The 15748-nt window shown below is 43.8% G+C and overlaps 1 protein-coding gene across 4 annotated transcripts; it reads left to right on the top strand.

Annotated features, from left to right (window-relative positions):
- Positions 1 to 311: 311 nt before the first annotated feature.
- ZNF200 (zinc finger protein 200) lies at positions 312 to 13892 on the top strand. 4 transcript variants are annotated; one of them, XM_011982595.1, is made up of 6 exons: positions 312 to 379; positions 566 to 1294; positions 2065 to 2395; positions 2980 to 3068; positions 3354 to 3474; positions 11590 to 13892. In XM_011982595.1, the coding sequence occupies exons 3-6, from the start codon at positions 2146 to 2148 to the stop codon at positions 12306 to 12308; spliced, it is 1179 nt and encodes a 392-aa protein (XP_011837985.1). In that variant the 5' UTR covers positions 312 to 379; positions 566 to 1294; positions 2065 to 2145; the 3' UTR covers positions 12309 to 13892. The 4 variants fall into 4 exon arrangements, with proteins under 4 accessions (XP_011837985.1, XP_011837986.1, XP_011837983.1 ...); XM_011982596.1 differs by lacking the exon at positions 312 to 379 and having other exon boundaries at positions 469 to 818; XM_011982593.1 differs by lacking the exon at positions 312 to 379 and having other exon boundaries at positions 470 to 943.
- The last annotated feature ends 1856 nt before the right edge of the window (positions 13893 to 15748 follow it).

Here is a 15748-nt window from a genome sequence, read left to right on the forward strand (position 1 = left end):
ACAAGTTGTCCCAACCCTGATCAATGCCTCACTGGAGAACGAACCGAGTATGGATACAACGCACAAAGACAAAATTCTGTTCGGCCTCCGTAGGAAGCTGAAATTGAGAACAGAGACAGTACAAGAAGGGCAATTAAGATACCTTTAAAAACAAGACGACCGGTGGGGACAGCAGAGTAGAAGTTAGAAAATTGGAGGTGGCAACGTAGGTGCCCCAACTCTAACCTATGGGAGTCACCAGAGCAGAGGCGGAGTCCCATGCCGGCCACACCCTCTCCGCCTCCGCAGTCCTTTTACTGGAAAACCGCAGTAAAAGGCGGAAACGCGCGGAGGCGTCTTGATCTTCCGGTCTGAGAGCTCGCTTCCTTCAAGCCTTGGGGTGGGGGAGACGGGGGGGTTGGAGGGGGTCTGCCTTGCCCCAACCGCCGCGCCTGACGGTCGTCCATTGGTTGTTTGCATTCGAACTACATTTCCCAGGAGGCCCTGGGGTTAGACTGGCCGTAGCTGGAGAAGTGCCAGCCCGTCATGGATGACTGGAGCCAGCCTCTTGCCTTCCGTCTTCCAGGCAGAGCCACAGAGAGACAGGCTGCAGCCGTCCTGGCCTCCCTCCGGCCCTGAGAGCGCCCCGGGCCCGTCTCAAGCGTTACCGTCTCAAGCGCAGATTGCCGGCTCTGAACGGGGAGACCAGGCTTCTGCACCGGAAACAAGGCACCGGTTGTGACGTGACGGCTGCAGAGCGCCCGACCTCCCAGAAGGCACCGCGTCCCTGCAATTCTCCTCAACTGGTCAGGGCGCGAACGAATAGTCGCCGGTGACCTGTGAGGGCACTCGGAAGGGCGAGGGGAGGGCTCGGCCGCTCGCGCCTAGTTTTTCTATCTCTCCCGGAGCCTGAGTCTCTGAGCCGTCCCCAGCAAACGCTCAGGGGCTGCAGAGGCCCCGAGAGGTGAGGGGCTCCGTGAGGGCGGGAACCAGGCTGAGGCCGCCTCTGGGGAACGGAGCGTGTCCGTTGCTGAGGGAGAAAGGCCGGGTAGGGAACCTGGTGAGCGCCTCAGGCAGGGGCGCACGCTGAGCTTTACGGTAAAGGTGTTCCTTGACCAGCGGAAGAGGCCCCAGAGTGAGCCTGGCCCGGCGGGCCTTAGTGGGATGTCGCCTGCCGCTCTCAGCAGAGCTTTGACGGCGGAGAGGAGTCGGCAGGCGGTGTGTGGACCCCTCCTCGGCCTTGCGTCTGCTCCCCGGGAGAGTCACCAACCGCCTCCCCGCCCAAAGGGCACCGGAGGGAGCTTCGGTTCGAGGGGTACAGTATGGCCAGTTTCAGTGACCGACCTGCTTCTAGGCGGATGTCCTCGGTATTGACCCCAGATTTCCTGTCTTCTAGCCCATTGCTCTTTCTCCAGACCTGATTCAACCTCTTCCTGGTGGGTTTTACACACCGTCTTTCTGTCTTTTCTTTCCCTTCCCTGACTCCCTTCCTCCTTTCCTTTCTCTTTTCCTTTCTTTTTTAGAGTCAGGGTCTCGCTTTGTCATTCAGACTGGAGTGCAGTGGCGCGATCACAGTTCACTGCAACCTCGACCTCCTGGGCACAAGCAATCCTCCCACCTCCCGAGTAGCTAGGACCCACAGACTTGTGTCGCCCCGCCCAGCTAATTTTTTATTTATTTTTTTATAGAATCGGGGTCTTGCTGTGTTGCCCAGGCTGGTCTTGAACTCCTGGACGCAAGCAATCCACCCACCAGGGCCTTCCAAAGTGCTGGGATTACAGGTGTGAGCCACCGGTACCTGGCCACACTTTGTATTTCTCAGGAGGCTGGACCTTGGCCTTCTCCCCGCCATTACTCCCTTGCCTTTGGACTTGAGGTTTGCAGAGTCTCTTTTTTATTCCCAGGATCTTCCTTTAACATCTTCCTAAGCATATCTTGTTCAAATACTGCGTTTCAGTTATGATTTCCTAACCCCAGCTGTCGTTTTCTTTAGATCTCATGTAACCTCACTACCCATGCCACATATTGGAGTGCAGTAATGCCTTTCCTGGTCTTGTGGGTAATCCCTGGTTTCTCTGTCCACAGCTTGGCTCTCTGGCAGATTTCCTCTAGTAAGAGGTGGCTCTGGAGGCCCCGCGAAACGAGTGTGGTGTGTGGTTGCAAGGCATGATGGCTGCAAAAGTGGTTCCTATGCCCCCAAAGCCAAAGCGGTCCTTTATACTGAGAGTTCCACCAGACTCCAAGCTGGGCCAAGACCTACTTCGAGATGCCACTAATGGGCCCAAGACCATCCACCAGCTAGTGCTGGAGCACTTCCTCACCTTCTTGCCCAAGCCAAGCCTGGTCCAGCCCAGTCAGAAAGTCAAGGAGACCTTGGTTATTATGAAAGATGTGAGCTCAAGCCTTCAGAACAGAGGTGAGAAGCACATGCTTGTTTCACTAGAAGAGGAAGAGGAGGTACTGGAGTCTAAGATAGGCTTCTGTGTTAGTTATAAATTCAAATTAGGATGGTGTATATTGAAAAAGGAGTCAATTCTAGTGTTGGAAAGAGGAAATTCTTCTCAAGTGCTGGGTGTGGGTAAAGCCACACAATAAACAGTGTGCATCTTTCTGTAGTGTCGGTTTTACCCAAACATTCTGAGGGAAATATCTTTTTGGGATAAATCAGATGAATTATTGACTTAGGTTTAGGTGGAATTTTAGAAATTTTCTGCTTTTTCTGGGCATCTTCACACTTTACATTGCCCCGAGCTCTCCTTTAGTTATACTCTATGGGAAATTCTGAAAGGTGTTTAGAGAGGTCATTATTTTCATAAAAGGGAGATGCCATAGGTTCAAGACCCTAGAGTTTATGGCTTGACCTCCATAAGGGCTCACAGGAGCAGAAAAGGCCATGAGTTACCTGTCAAAGGAATGAGGACAACCTGACCTCAAGGTATGGGGAGTCTCTGTGTTAGAATCACTGAGTTTTTCACTAACAACACCTTCCTCTTTCCCCAGTGCATCCTCGTCCCTTGGTGAAGCTTCTGCCCAAAGGAGTCCAACAGGAACAAGAGACAGTGTCTCTGTATTTGAAAGCTAACCCTGAGGTGGGTTTGGTTTTCCCATTCACTGCCTGAATCCATCACCTTCCATGCTTGGCCAACGTGTGTGTAAAAACACATTCTTAGGAGTTGGCCTTCTTGGGTGTTTTTCTTCTGCTTTTTCCTTGAGCCCTTCTCAGCCTGGCTGTCCTGTCTTTGCTGCACCTCTGTGGGATTTATAGGTCCCTCTTGCCATCCCTTCCCTTGATCTTTGTGTGTCAGGTTTTGTTACCAGTAGGGCTGTCAGTGAACCTCAGTTACTAAGATGAAAGGGGCCTCTTGCTCTTTCAGGAACTGGTGGTCTTTGAGGATCTGAATGTATTTCACTGCCAGGAAGAATGTGTGAGCTTGGATCCTACTCTCACCTCAGAGAAGGAAGATGACAGCAGTGTCGGGGAGATGATGTTACTGGGTAAGAATCACAGCCCAGCCGGGCGCAGTGGCTCTCGCCTGTAATCCCGGCACTTTGGGAGGCCGAGACAGGCAGATCACGAGGTCAGGAGATCGAGACCATCCTGGCTAACACGGTGAAACCCTGTGTCTACTAAAAATACAAAAAACTAGCTGGGCGTGGTGGTGGGCGCCTATAGTCCCAGCTACTCAGGAGGCTGAGGCAGGAGAATGGCGTGAACCCGGGAAGCAGAGCTTGCAGTGAGCCGAGATCGTGCCACTGCACTCCAGCCTGGGTGACAGAGCGAGACTCCGTCTCAAAAAAAAAAAAAAAGTCACAGCCTTTGTGTGTTCAGGTTGTTTACTTTGGGACAAGCACGTCCTTCATCTCTAGCTTTGGGGGACAATTCACACCTGGTAAGCCTGTGTACACACACACATTCTATTTTATTTTTGTTTTATTCTGTGTGGCAGAGCCTTTCCACAGCTCCAGCTGTGGGTGAGTGGGTGGCCATTTTCCCTATATGTTGGGGGCAGTGAGGGGAGAGGTAGGGAAAACCTGCAGACAGAAACTGTGGGCATAGAAACTGTTCTGAACCCATTTTCTGAACTCTGTTCTCAACAGGTATATTTGAATGTTTTCATTGAACACATGACTAGCTCTTCTAATCCCCGTCCCCTTTTTGATGTTCAATAGATGTGAAGACTACTAGCCTAAGTGAAAATATATTCCACTATTGATGAAAGTAATGTTTAACACTTAATGAGCACTTACATGCTGTTACATGCTAGGCACTAGTCCAAATGCTTTTCATGTGTTTATTGTCTCATGTACTTCTCAGAGTAATATTGAGTGGTACAGAAATTACTGCCACCTTACAGGTGACAGAACTGAGGCAGAGAGGAGTTAAAACATTTGCTAAAGGTCACACAGTTGTAAGCAGTGGAACAGGGATTCGGACTCAGGGAATCTGACATCAGAATTTGCAGTAATGGCCCAGGGCTGTTCTGCCTCCTAGATGCATTTCTCATAATTTCGTTGTTGGTGAATGGGGCATTCTTTTTTTTTATTTCTTGAGATGGAGACTCTCTCTGCCGCCCAGGCTGGAGTGCAGTGACGAGATCTTGGCTCACTGCAAGCTCCGCCTCCCGGGTTCACGCCATTCTCCTGCCTCAGCCTCCCAAGTAGCTGGGACTACAGGCGCCCGCCACTACGCCCGGCTAATTTTTTTGTATTTTTAATAGAGACGGGGTTTCACTGTGTTAGCCCAGATGGTCTCGATCTCCTGACCTCGTGATCCGCCCGCCTCGGCCTCCCAAAGTGCTGGGATTACAGGCGTGAGCCACCGCGCCGGCTGGGGCATTCTTTATTTGTCCTCATTTCCCGGTAATAGTTGACAAGTGTCCCCCAGTGCTGTGTATGAACTGATCAGGCAGAGCCCCTCTATAATTTGCTTAGAGATGCTTTACCTTTTCTCTAGAAATGCTGCAACCCTAGAGGCAGAGGCCCACACAAATGTCTTTACTGAGTGCTTGACACTTTTTACTTTGCCTTCAGGGCTGTTTGCTTCTGAGGGTGAAGTTGTACAGAGAATAGGTTTTAGGAGTTGCCTGGGGTGATAAAAATCCATTATCACTATGAAACTCTTAGCTGTAATTATACCATATGGTCAGAAGTATTGGTATGTAATGAGTCTAGTTAATTTCCCACAGGTTGCTCTATGTGATATCTTCTTTATTTTAGAGAAAAGTATAAAAAGATCAGATTTATTACACTGAGTTTTTCCTGAGTCTTGGGCAGAGCTAGCATATTTTGGGTGGCCGGTTAGTGGATATATTGCCTCCAGGATCACTTTGACTATGCACTTTGGGGCCCTTAAGACCCAATCCTCACCCTCTATTTCCCGCTTCCTCCACCCATACCCTGAAGCTGATGGATTAAGCTTAGTCATTTACCAGCATTTCATAAATGTACTTGTTTTTTCCTCAGGCAGGATTGGGTTCTGGAATTGTATTTATAGGTTACAAAGATGCTGTATTCCTGCCTTTTATAACCTTCCAATTTGGTTTATAAGACAAGTTATTCCTTAAACGATAAGCAGTGTGAAATGTTTATAGGTATAATGAGCTATCGCAAGACTGAAGCAAGATTTGGACCCAGGAGCAGAGTAGGAAAGAAGGTGGAATTGATTTTGGATGAGATTGAATCCATGATAGGAAATAAAATGAGATTATCCTCCAGATATTTGGAAATTGGGGATTGGAGTTCAGATGTGAGGATATAGGGATTGGGGAGTCATCAGTTTATAGGTGATGATAATTGAAACAGTAACATTTAACCAATTTTTGTGAAAGAAAAACTATAACCGATTGAACATTGTGGTGACAGGAATCAAAGGAGAGTCCTTAATAACCTAAGGAAACAGAATGTGTGTGTTGGCCAGATGAACCACATAAAAACAAGGAAAAACGTCGAACACTTAAATAGATTCTTAGTAAGATAATTCTTACTATAGCTACTGTATGCTGTGATAGGAGAATACAACTTTTCAAGATTGAAGAAAACTGACTAAATACTAGGCAACAAGGAAAAACTCAGATTCCAAGAAGTAGAAATAAAGTAGGATCTGTCACAATGCAGTACAACTAGAAATTAATAATAAAGATCAGTGAATTAAAGTTGCTTCCACCTGGAAAATTTAAAACTCTTAAGCAACTGTCTTAGTCCATTTTGTGCTGCTATAAAAGAATACCTGAGGCTGGGTAATTTATAAAGAAAAGAGGTTTATTTGGCTCACGGTTTTCTGTAGGCTGTACAAGAAGCATGGCGTCAACGTCTGCTTCTGGTGAGGGCTTCAAGAAGCTACTCATGGTGGAAGAGAGCAGACTTCACATGGCAAAAGAGTAAGGAAGAGAGTAGGAAGGTACCAGCCTCTTTTAAACAGCCACATCTTTAGTGAACGAAGAGCAAGAAATCACTTACTATCTTGGAAGTAATGGCATCAAGCCATTCCATGAGGGATCTACCCGCATGATGCAAACACCTCCGACTAGGCTCCACCTCCATCACTGGGGATCAGATTTCCCTTTTTTTTTTGATACAGAGTTTCACTCTTGTTTGAATTTGGAAGTTTCCTTCTTTTTATATACTCTGGAAATTTTCCTAGCATTTGAATTATTTAATTTTTAAGAGTTTAGAAGAATTTTCTGTGGAACTGTCTGAGGCTGGTGCTTTTCTTGGGTAGGTGGCTATTCTTTTTTGATAATTTCAATTTTCTCTATGGAAATTGATTTATTTTAGTTTAAATCTTAGTAGTTTTTTTCTGTTTTTAACTCATTACTTTCTATTTGGTGTTTATTAATACCTTTGTTGTTTTAAATCAGAGGCTTTATTATTCTCATTTTTCTAAATTAAACATGTTTTTACAGCCATGAACTGTCTCATGAGCATCACTGTCAGTTATACCATAGATTCTGATATACACTTGTCCTTGGTATTCATGGGGGATTGGTTCCAGGACCCTTGCTCAGATAGCAAAATCCATGGATGCTCAAATTTATTATATAAAATGGTGTAGCATTTGCATATACTCCACACATATCCTACCATATATTTTACTTCTAGATTAACTATAATACCTAATGCAAAGTAAATGCTACATAAATAGTAAATAGTTGTTATACTAAATTGTTTAGGGAATGACAAAAAAACTGAGTATGTACAGACAAAACCATCCTTTTTTTTTCTCTCAAATATTTTCCCTCCTTGGTTGGTTGAATCCTCACATGCAGAACCCATGAATATGAAGATCTGTATAATATTTTCTAGAAAAAAATACGCAATTTTAATTTGTCTTTACCCCTCTGACCCAAGGTTGCTGATACAGTTTGGATATTTGTCCCCTCCAAATCTCATGTTGAAATCCAGTCCCCATGCTGGGCACAGTGGTTCACGCCTGTAATCCCAGCTTTTTGGGAGGCAGAGGCAGGCAATACCTGAGGTCAGGAGTTCGAGACCAGCCTGTCCAAGATAGCAAAATCCTATCTCTACTAAAAAAAAAAAAAAAAAAAAAACAACAAAAGTTAGCCGGGTGTGGTGATGCATGCTTGTAATCCCAGCTACTCCAGAGGCTGAGGTAGGAGAATCACTTGAACCTGGGAGGCAGAGGTTGCAGTGAGCTGAGATCGTATCATTGTATTCCAGCCTGGGGGACAGAGTGAGACTCCATCTCAAATAAATAAATAAATAGAAATAATACAAATCTATTAATATTTATTATATATAAAGGAGAAAAATCCTTTGTTTACTTGTATAGTTATGAAAAGATACTTACCAGGCGCAGTGGCTCACGCCTGTAATCCCAGCACTTTGGGAGGCCGAGGCAGGCAGATCGCGAGGTCAGGAGATCGAGACCATCTTGGCTAACACAGTGAAACCCCATCTCTACTAAAAATACAAAAAAATTAGCCGGGCATGGTGGTGGGCACCTGTAGTCCCAGTTGCTGGGGAGGCTGAGGCCGGAGAATGGCGTGAACCCGGGAGGCGGAGCTTGCAGTGAGCCAAGACTGCGCCGCTGCACTCCAGCCTGGGCAACAGAGTGAGACTCTGTCTCAAAAAAAAAAAGAAAAAGAAAAGATACATGACAAAATTCAAGCCTCTCCTTTATAAGAACATTTAACAAAATAGTAATTAATGGATACTTCCTTAATAGGTAGAACAGAGTAATCTGAAAACTTAAAAATAAGAACATTTGTCTTAACTACTCTAAAGGGAAAAAAATGAGACCATTCACTAAAGTAGTGGGAGATAAAGTGAATAAACAGAAATCATTGACTTTCACATATATAAACAAGTTTATTTAGAAAATACAATGGAAGGCCCCATTAGAATAGAAACATGAAAGTTTAAATACTTAGGAGTAAAACTCAAGAAATGTGCAAATTTATGAGAAAACTTTAAAACAAGTCTAAAGGACAGAAGAGTAGATTTCAGTGAATGCAAAAAAATACTATGTTCTTGGCTAGGAAGACAATATCGTAAAATGGTCATTTCTCTTGTTGATTTATGAATCTGATGTCATTTTTTTTTTCAACAATACCAATAGCATTTTTCCCTTGGAACAAGACAGTGTGATCTCAGAAAGTCCCAAAATAGCCTCAAATACACATGGGAGTTTAGTGTGTGATAAAGTTGGTGTATTAGTCCATTTTCACACTGCTATAAAGAATTGTCCGAGACTTGGTAATTTATAAAGAAACAGGTTTAATTGACTTACAGTTCAGCATGGCTGAGGAGGCCTCTGGAAACTTAAAACCATGGCAAAGGCAAGGGGAAGCAAGGCACCTTCTTCACAAGGCAGCAGGAGGGAGAAGTACAAGTAAAGGGGGAAGAGCCCCTTATAAAACCATCAGATCTCATGAGAACTCTCTATCATGAAAACAGCATGGGGGAAGCCCCTGCCATGACTCAGTTACCTTCACCTGAGTGGTCTCTCCTTGACATGTGGGGATTATGGGGATTACAATTTAAGATGAGATTTGGGTGAGGACACAAAGCCTAACCATAAAGAGGGACTTTCTGATAAAAGGTGTTAGGACAACTGATAGCCATTTGATAAATTAGTACCTTACTTTACATCCCAAGAACAAGTCCACATGGATCAAAGATTTTAAATGTTTAAAACAAATATAAAAAGCACATTTAGAAAATATGAGTGATTCCTTTATAACCATGGGATAGGAAGGTTTTTGTAATTAAGACTCAAAAGCCCAGAAGCCTTGAAAGAAAAGATTGACAGATTCAAATATATAAACAAGGCTGGGCATGGTGGCCCACGCCTGTAATCCTAGCACTTTGAGAGGCCGAGGGAGGTGGATCACCTGAGGTCAGGAGTTGTGAGACGAGCCTGGCCAACATGGTAAAACCCCATCTCTACTAAAAATACAAAAATTAGCTGGGTTTGGTGGGGCATGCCTATAATCCTAGCTACTCGGGAGGCTGAGGAAGGAGAATCACTTGAACCCGGGAAGTGGAGGTTGCAGTGAGCCGAGATTGCGCCACTGCACTCCAGCCTGCGTGACAGGAGCAAAAAGAAGTGCAAATTAAACCTCTAGTGAATTAACATTTTTGTATTTCATATTTATAGAAATAGAAACACATTGATGGTGAGGTTGTTAAGAAACAGGTATATTGCTGGTGGGCATACAAAATGGTACAGTCCCTGTTTAAGGGTAAATGCATCTGTAACTACCCATCTTACCCTTTGTTCCAGCAGTTCAATTCTGGGAATCTGACCTACAGATACAGCAACAGAGCACATTTGAAATGATGTACAAACAAGATTATTTGCTGTGGTATTGTTTGTAAAAACACAAGGTTGGAAGCAGTCCAAATGTAGTTAAAGAGGAAGAGTTCAGTTAAAAATTAAACAAGAAATCATTGACAAAGATTTACATTTATAAAACTCTTAACCCAATAGATTATTTGCATAATCAAAATCCAAAGTAAAACTACAATGAGAAACCATTTTATACCTATTATTTCAAAATTTAATGCTAACAAGATTAGGTAAAGTTAATATTCACGTATTGATGGTTGCATTGAAATTAGTAGAGCTGCTTTTGAAAGCAGAATGGTAGTTCATGTCAAGAGCTGTGGTAAAAATTGGCATTTCATTATCCTAAGGGAGTGATTAAAAAGAATAATTAAGGCTGGGTGTGGTGGCTTACACCTGTAATCCCCAGCACTTTGGGAAGATTGCTTGAGTACACGAGTGCAAAACCAGCCTGGGCAACATAGCAAGACCCTATCTCTGCCCAAAAAAACTCAAAAAAGTGAAATTAAAAAAAAAAATCTATTGGTGTGAAACTGCGAAATCCAGCAGAGATTCCTACTCCAGCTTCAGGATCAGCCCCATGTCTTGGCGGTTAATTTGAACCCTTGACTCTGAGTAGTCCAGAGTTGAGGGGTCCCTTGTCACACAAGTATGTCCACAGCATGCTTGTTTTTCACGTTGTTACCTAATCTTTATAATCTGCTTACACTGACTTTTTTCTGAAGTATTATAGAAATATAGAAAAAGCCTACCAATCATAAATATATAGCTGAAGTTTTCACAAAATTTTGTACACACTAATCACCACCCAAAATGGGGACTTTTCTTAGCATCCCAGAAATCCCTTTTGTGCCCTGCACCCAGTCACTACTTCCTTTCCTACCCAAAGAGAAACACTACTGACTTCTAATCCCAAAGCTTCATTAGTTGTAGTAATCTCTTTAATCGCCAAAGAATAAACTTTTTTTTGTTTTGAGACAGAGTTTCGCTCTTGTTGCTCAGGCTGGAGTGCATATGGCATGATCTCAGCTTACTGCAAACTCTGCCTCCCAGGTTCAAGTGATTCTCCTGCCTCAACCTGCCTGGTAGCTCGGATTACAGGCATGTGCCACCATGCCCAGCTAATTTTGTATTTTTAGTAGAGACAGGGTTTCTCCATGTTGGTCAGGCTGGTCTCGAACTCCCAACCTCAGGTGATCTGCTCACTTTGGCCTCCCAAAGTCCTGGGATTACAGGCGTGAGCCACCACGGCTGGCCAATAATAAGGTTTTGTATGAATATGCTGTGCCTTCTTTAATTTGGATTATTGGAATTGTTTCCATTTTCTCATTGTAAGACATTATAATATTATTTAGTGCTATAATAGTGTGATAATATTTAATATAGTGAAAACCTACAAGTGGTTCATCTTACTATTCAGTTACCAGACTCCTTCAAGATGATGAGTGGTGCCGTGTATAGATTTGTAGTCTTCATCCCTAGTCTTTAGCTGAGTGCTCTGCAGAGTATAAGGTGAATATTAACTTGTCGAATAACACCTATGAAGAGAACAAACATACGAATTCTTTCTGTGAAATCCCACTCATTTTTATTTCTTTAAAGTGTGCTTGCATTGTGGTAGATGGAAAGATTTATGAGTTATGTATCCCACCCTCAATAAGTGTGGAAAAGGAGTGCGATGGCAGTATCCGCCACTCCTCAGATTGACTTTAAAGGTGGCTCTGGCTTAAGAAACATGACTTGTTTTTTCCTGCCTGATGTCATATCTCTCAGAAGTTGTTAAATTCTCTTTGTTTGAACAGTCAATGGCAGTAATCCTGAAGGTGAAGATCCTGAGAGGGAACTTGTAGAAAATGAAGATTATAGAGAAAAGTCTTCAGATGATGATGAAATGGATTCTTCCTTGGTCTCTCAGCAGCCTCCAGATAACCAGGAAAAGGAAAGACTAAATACATCCATTCCACAAAAAAGGAAAATGAGAAATCTGTTAGTTACCCTTGAGAATGATGCTCCTCTAGAGGAACTCTCAAAATATGTAGACATCAGTATTATTGCACTTACTCGAAATCGGAAGACAAGGAGATGGTACACTTGTCCACTGTGTGGAAAACAGTTTAATGAAAGTTCTTACCTTATTTCCCACCAGAGGACTCACACTGGAGAAAAACCCTATGACTGTAGTCACTGTGGGAAAAGCTTCAATCATAAAACAAACCTCAATAAACATGAGCGAATTCATACAGGAGAGAAACCTTATTCCTGTTCTCAGTGTGGAAAAAACTTTCGTCAGAATTCTCATCGGAGTCGTCATGAAGGAATCCATATAAGGGAGAAGATATTTAAGTGTCCAGAATGTGGGAAAACCTTCCCAAACAATGAGGAATTTGTGCTTCATCTGCAGAGTCATGAGGCTGAGAGACCATATGGTTGCAAAAAATGTGGGAGAAGATTTGGTCGGCTGTCAAACTGTACCCGGCATGAGAAAACCCACTCAGCCTGTAAGACTCGAAAGCAGAAGTAATACCAGGAAAGGGGTCTGATGGTGCTGCCTCAACCTGAGAGCTTTCATAAGTAGTTCTGAATTCCCAGGCTGCCCCAAAAGATATAAATATGTAAAAATCTCATTATTGCCAAAATTGGATAAATGCCCATCTTGGCTAAAACCTCAAATTGCTAGAAAATTCACAGGGAAGAAAACATTTCAAGGGCTATACCTCAGCATCTAGGCTTTCTGGACTAAGGACCTTTCCTTTTTGAAGTCATATGATAATGTACAGGTCACAGATCCCTTTCCCAAGACTTTGAAGATGAATCTGGAGTCTGCTTACTTGCAAGGGAAAGAGTGACTTGTGTCTATTGGAAGTATATCCATTTTTCCCCACATGGGGATTCATACTTGAGAAATAGTGCAAAGATGCTTATCTAGAACTGTGTTCTCGTGAAAGAACCAAACTACTGGCTTGTTGAGCCAACAGCTTCTGATAGCAATTCATATAACCCTCTAAGAACACCTGTTTTAAGTCTTGAGTGTTGAAAGGAATTGTTTACTTTGGAATATAGGAAAACAACAATTGAATGTCAGACTCTCATTTGTATGTGATCTAAATTTGCAATCAATTTCAATAATATTTGCAATTTGTGATAAAATTGACTTTTACAGATTCCTTTTCACAACATAATTTAAGTGTCTACTGTTCTTACTGTATTTTGTTCAGCCATTGATCTCTCCAACAGGCGTCTCATGCTTCTCCCTTGCTAAAAGAAGTTTGGATTACTCAGGCAGGGCCATCCAGCCCCACCACTAGAAAAGCTTTTCAGAATCTTGTCCCTCTGTTGAGCCCAGATCTCATGTGCTAGGAAGGAAACCCCAAGACCCAGAGAGGAGGGGTTGACCTGGAGGCAGGAAAAAGTTGGCTTGGATCCATGTCTCATCAATAACCTTACCACATGCTTAGGTCCCCTCTATGCCGTCATCAGACCTTTGGCAATGGGGTGTTCACTACCTCACAAGGCAAAGTGTTGTATATTTAGAAATTACGTCTGTAGTGGTTAGCTCACATTGCCCCTCAAGAGACAGGTTTCCAGGTGTCTTCACTGTAGTGGGTATTCATTGTCTTCAGCCTCTTGATATCCAGACCTTCCTGTCCTCTGCCTAGAAGCAAGGCCAGCGGTGCCTTTACAGGACCAATCCTGTGGTGCGATTTAGGGATTCTTGATCAGTTTTGCTTGCTTTAGGTTTCTGGAGGTTATACATTGGTGTTTTGATTGGAAGAAAGAAATCCTATAAATAATTTGGGAAAAATTATAGTGTATGTTTCCCATCCAGAAACATGCCTTTGTATTTATTAGAGTATTATATTCCTGTGAAAATTTTTCTAATTTTCTTCACGTTTTACACGATTTTGTTATTGTAGTTTTTTCCATTATATTTTTATAGTTGATTATTGCTTTTACATGGGAAACATTTTTTATTATATATTTGTGTAATTAGTCACCTTACTGAATGTTGTTAATTTGTTGTTAATTTTCAATAGTTTCTTGGTTTAGTTCTGTTACAACTTTTGGTAAAATGACACCATCTACAAAGAATAGTTTTGTTTCTTGCCTTCTGCCTACTGGTCTTTTTTGTTTTGTTTGTTGTTATTAACATGTAATTCTGAAGTTTCTTGTTTTGGCACAAAGCATTCTGAAAGAAGGACATTCTATGATACAGTTCACTCCTGAGTCATAATTTAAAAATAAATCCTCCACAACAGAGAAAGGCCACAAAAAAACTGTCTTTACCAACGTTATATTTCAAGCCAACAGTAAGTACCCTGTAAAGCCAGCAAAGCCAACAAAACTGGCTGCCCACAACGTTACTTGCTTACTTGAAATTCTGGCCAGTGCTCTAGGACTGGGATCCCAAACTGTGTTTCCAGAGCCGGCAAGCTGTTACCATGTGCAGGGACCTGCCTGTGTACCCAGAAAAGTAGCTGCCAGGCAGTGAGTGATGAGAGTCTCCACTCACTCACTCTTGGCACCCCTGCCCAGAGTCGGGGGTTTTTATCAGTCCTCATGCAGCTGTGGCACAGTACCCAAGACACTTTTTTTTTTTTTGAGACTGGCTCTGTTGCTAAGGCTGGAGTGGGGCGATCTTGGCTCCCTGCAACCTCTGCTTCCTAGGCTCAAGCAATCCTCCTGCCTCAGCCTCCTGAGTAGCTTTTGTTTTTTTAAGTGTAGGTGAGTGAAGCCACCATGACGCACACCATCTCCTGCACTGGGGAGGTGCCCACGGTCAGGTTTGCTGTCAATCCGTACCCAGTGTCCCAGAGGGCAGGACACGGGCCTCAGGGTTTCCTTCCGCACCAGTGGGGCCGGGTGGGACTGAGAGGAGTGCCCCGACCAGGACCAGGTACGGCCTCCTAACTCGAGAGCCCCTGGAAAGTTGTCGGAGTTCTCTTACCTAAGGAGCCTGATCACCGGTGAAACTGAAAAAGTAGACAACAGCTAATAGTTTTACAGCGGTAGAGCGAGAGTTGGAAAATGTAAGAGACCAAAGATCCAATTCCAGTAGTAACTACAGAAAACAGGCCGGGCGCGGTGGCTCACGCCTGTAATCCCAGCACTTTGGGAGACCGAGGCGGGCGGATCGTGAGGTCAGGAAATTGAGACCATCCTGGCTAACACGGTGAAACCCTGTCTCTACTAGAAATACAAAAAAATTAGCAGGGCGTAGGTGGTGCACGCCTGTAGTCCCAGCTACTGGGGAGGCTGAGGCAGGAGAATGGCATAAAACCCGGGAGGCAGAGCTTGCAGTGAGCCAAGATCGCGCCACTGCATTCCAGCCTGGGAGACAGAGCGAGACTCTGTCTCATAAATAAGTAAGTAACTACAGAAAATATCAATCCCCTGAAGACGCAGCGCTAGGCTCACAGCCCATGGAGTTTCCTGGAGGTAGAGCGGACAGAGGTCCAGAATCTCTCGCACACGTGTACCTGGCTACAAACTGACCACTTCAGGAACCAAAGGATTCTAGAAGAGAATGAGGGCTCTGGGACACACAGACAGTAACAAGACAGAAACAGACCATTTTTAGATAATGAAACGAGTGGCTGAAAAACATGAAAGGATGTTCAGACTTACATAATCTAAGAATTATAAATTGAAAGAACAAGATACCATTTTAGGTGTATCAAACGAGCAGAGGGAGGCCAGGCATGGTGGCTTATGCCTGTAATTCCAGCACTTTGGGAAGCCGAATCAGGAGGATGGCTTGAGGCCAGGAGTTCAAGACCAGCCTGGGCAACATAGTGAGACCCTGTCTACAAAAAAATAAAATAAAAATTTTTGGTCGAGTGTGGTGGCTAACGCCTGTAATCCCAACACTTTGGGAGGCCGAGGCAGGCAGATCACCTGAGGTCAGGAGTTCAAGACCAGCCTGGCCAACATGGTGAAACCCCATCTCTACTAATAATACAA

The sequence above is a fragment of the Mandrillus leucophaeus genome, unplaced genomic scaffold (genome assembly GCF_000951045.1).
Source record: "Mandrillus leucophaeus isolate KB7577 unplaced genomic scaffold, Mleu.le_1.0 Scaffold240, whole genome shotgun sequence".
Lineage (NCBI taxonomy): Eukaryota > Metazoa > Chordata > Mammalia > Primates > Cercopithecidae > Mandrillus > Mandrillus leucophaeus.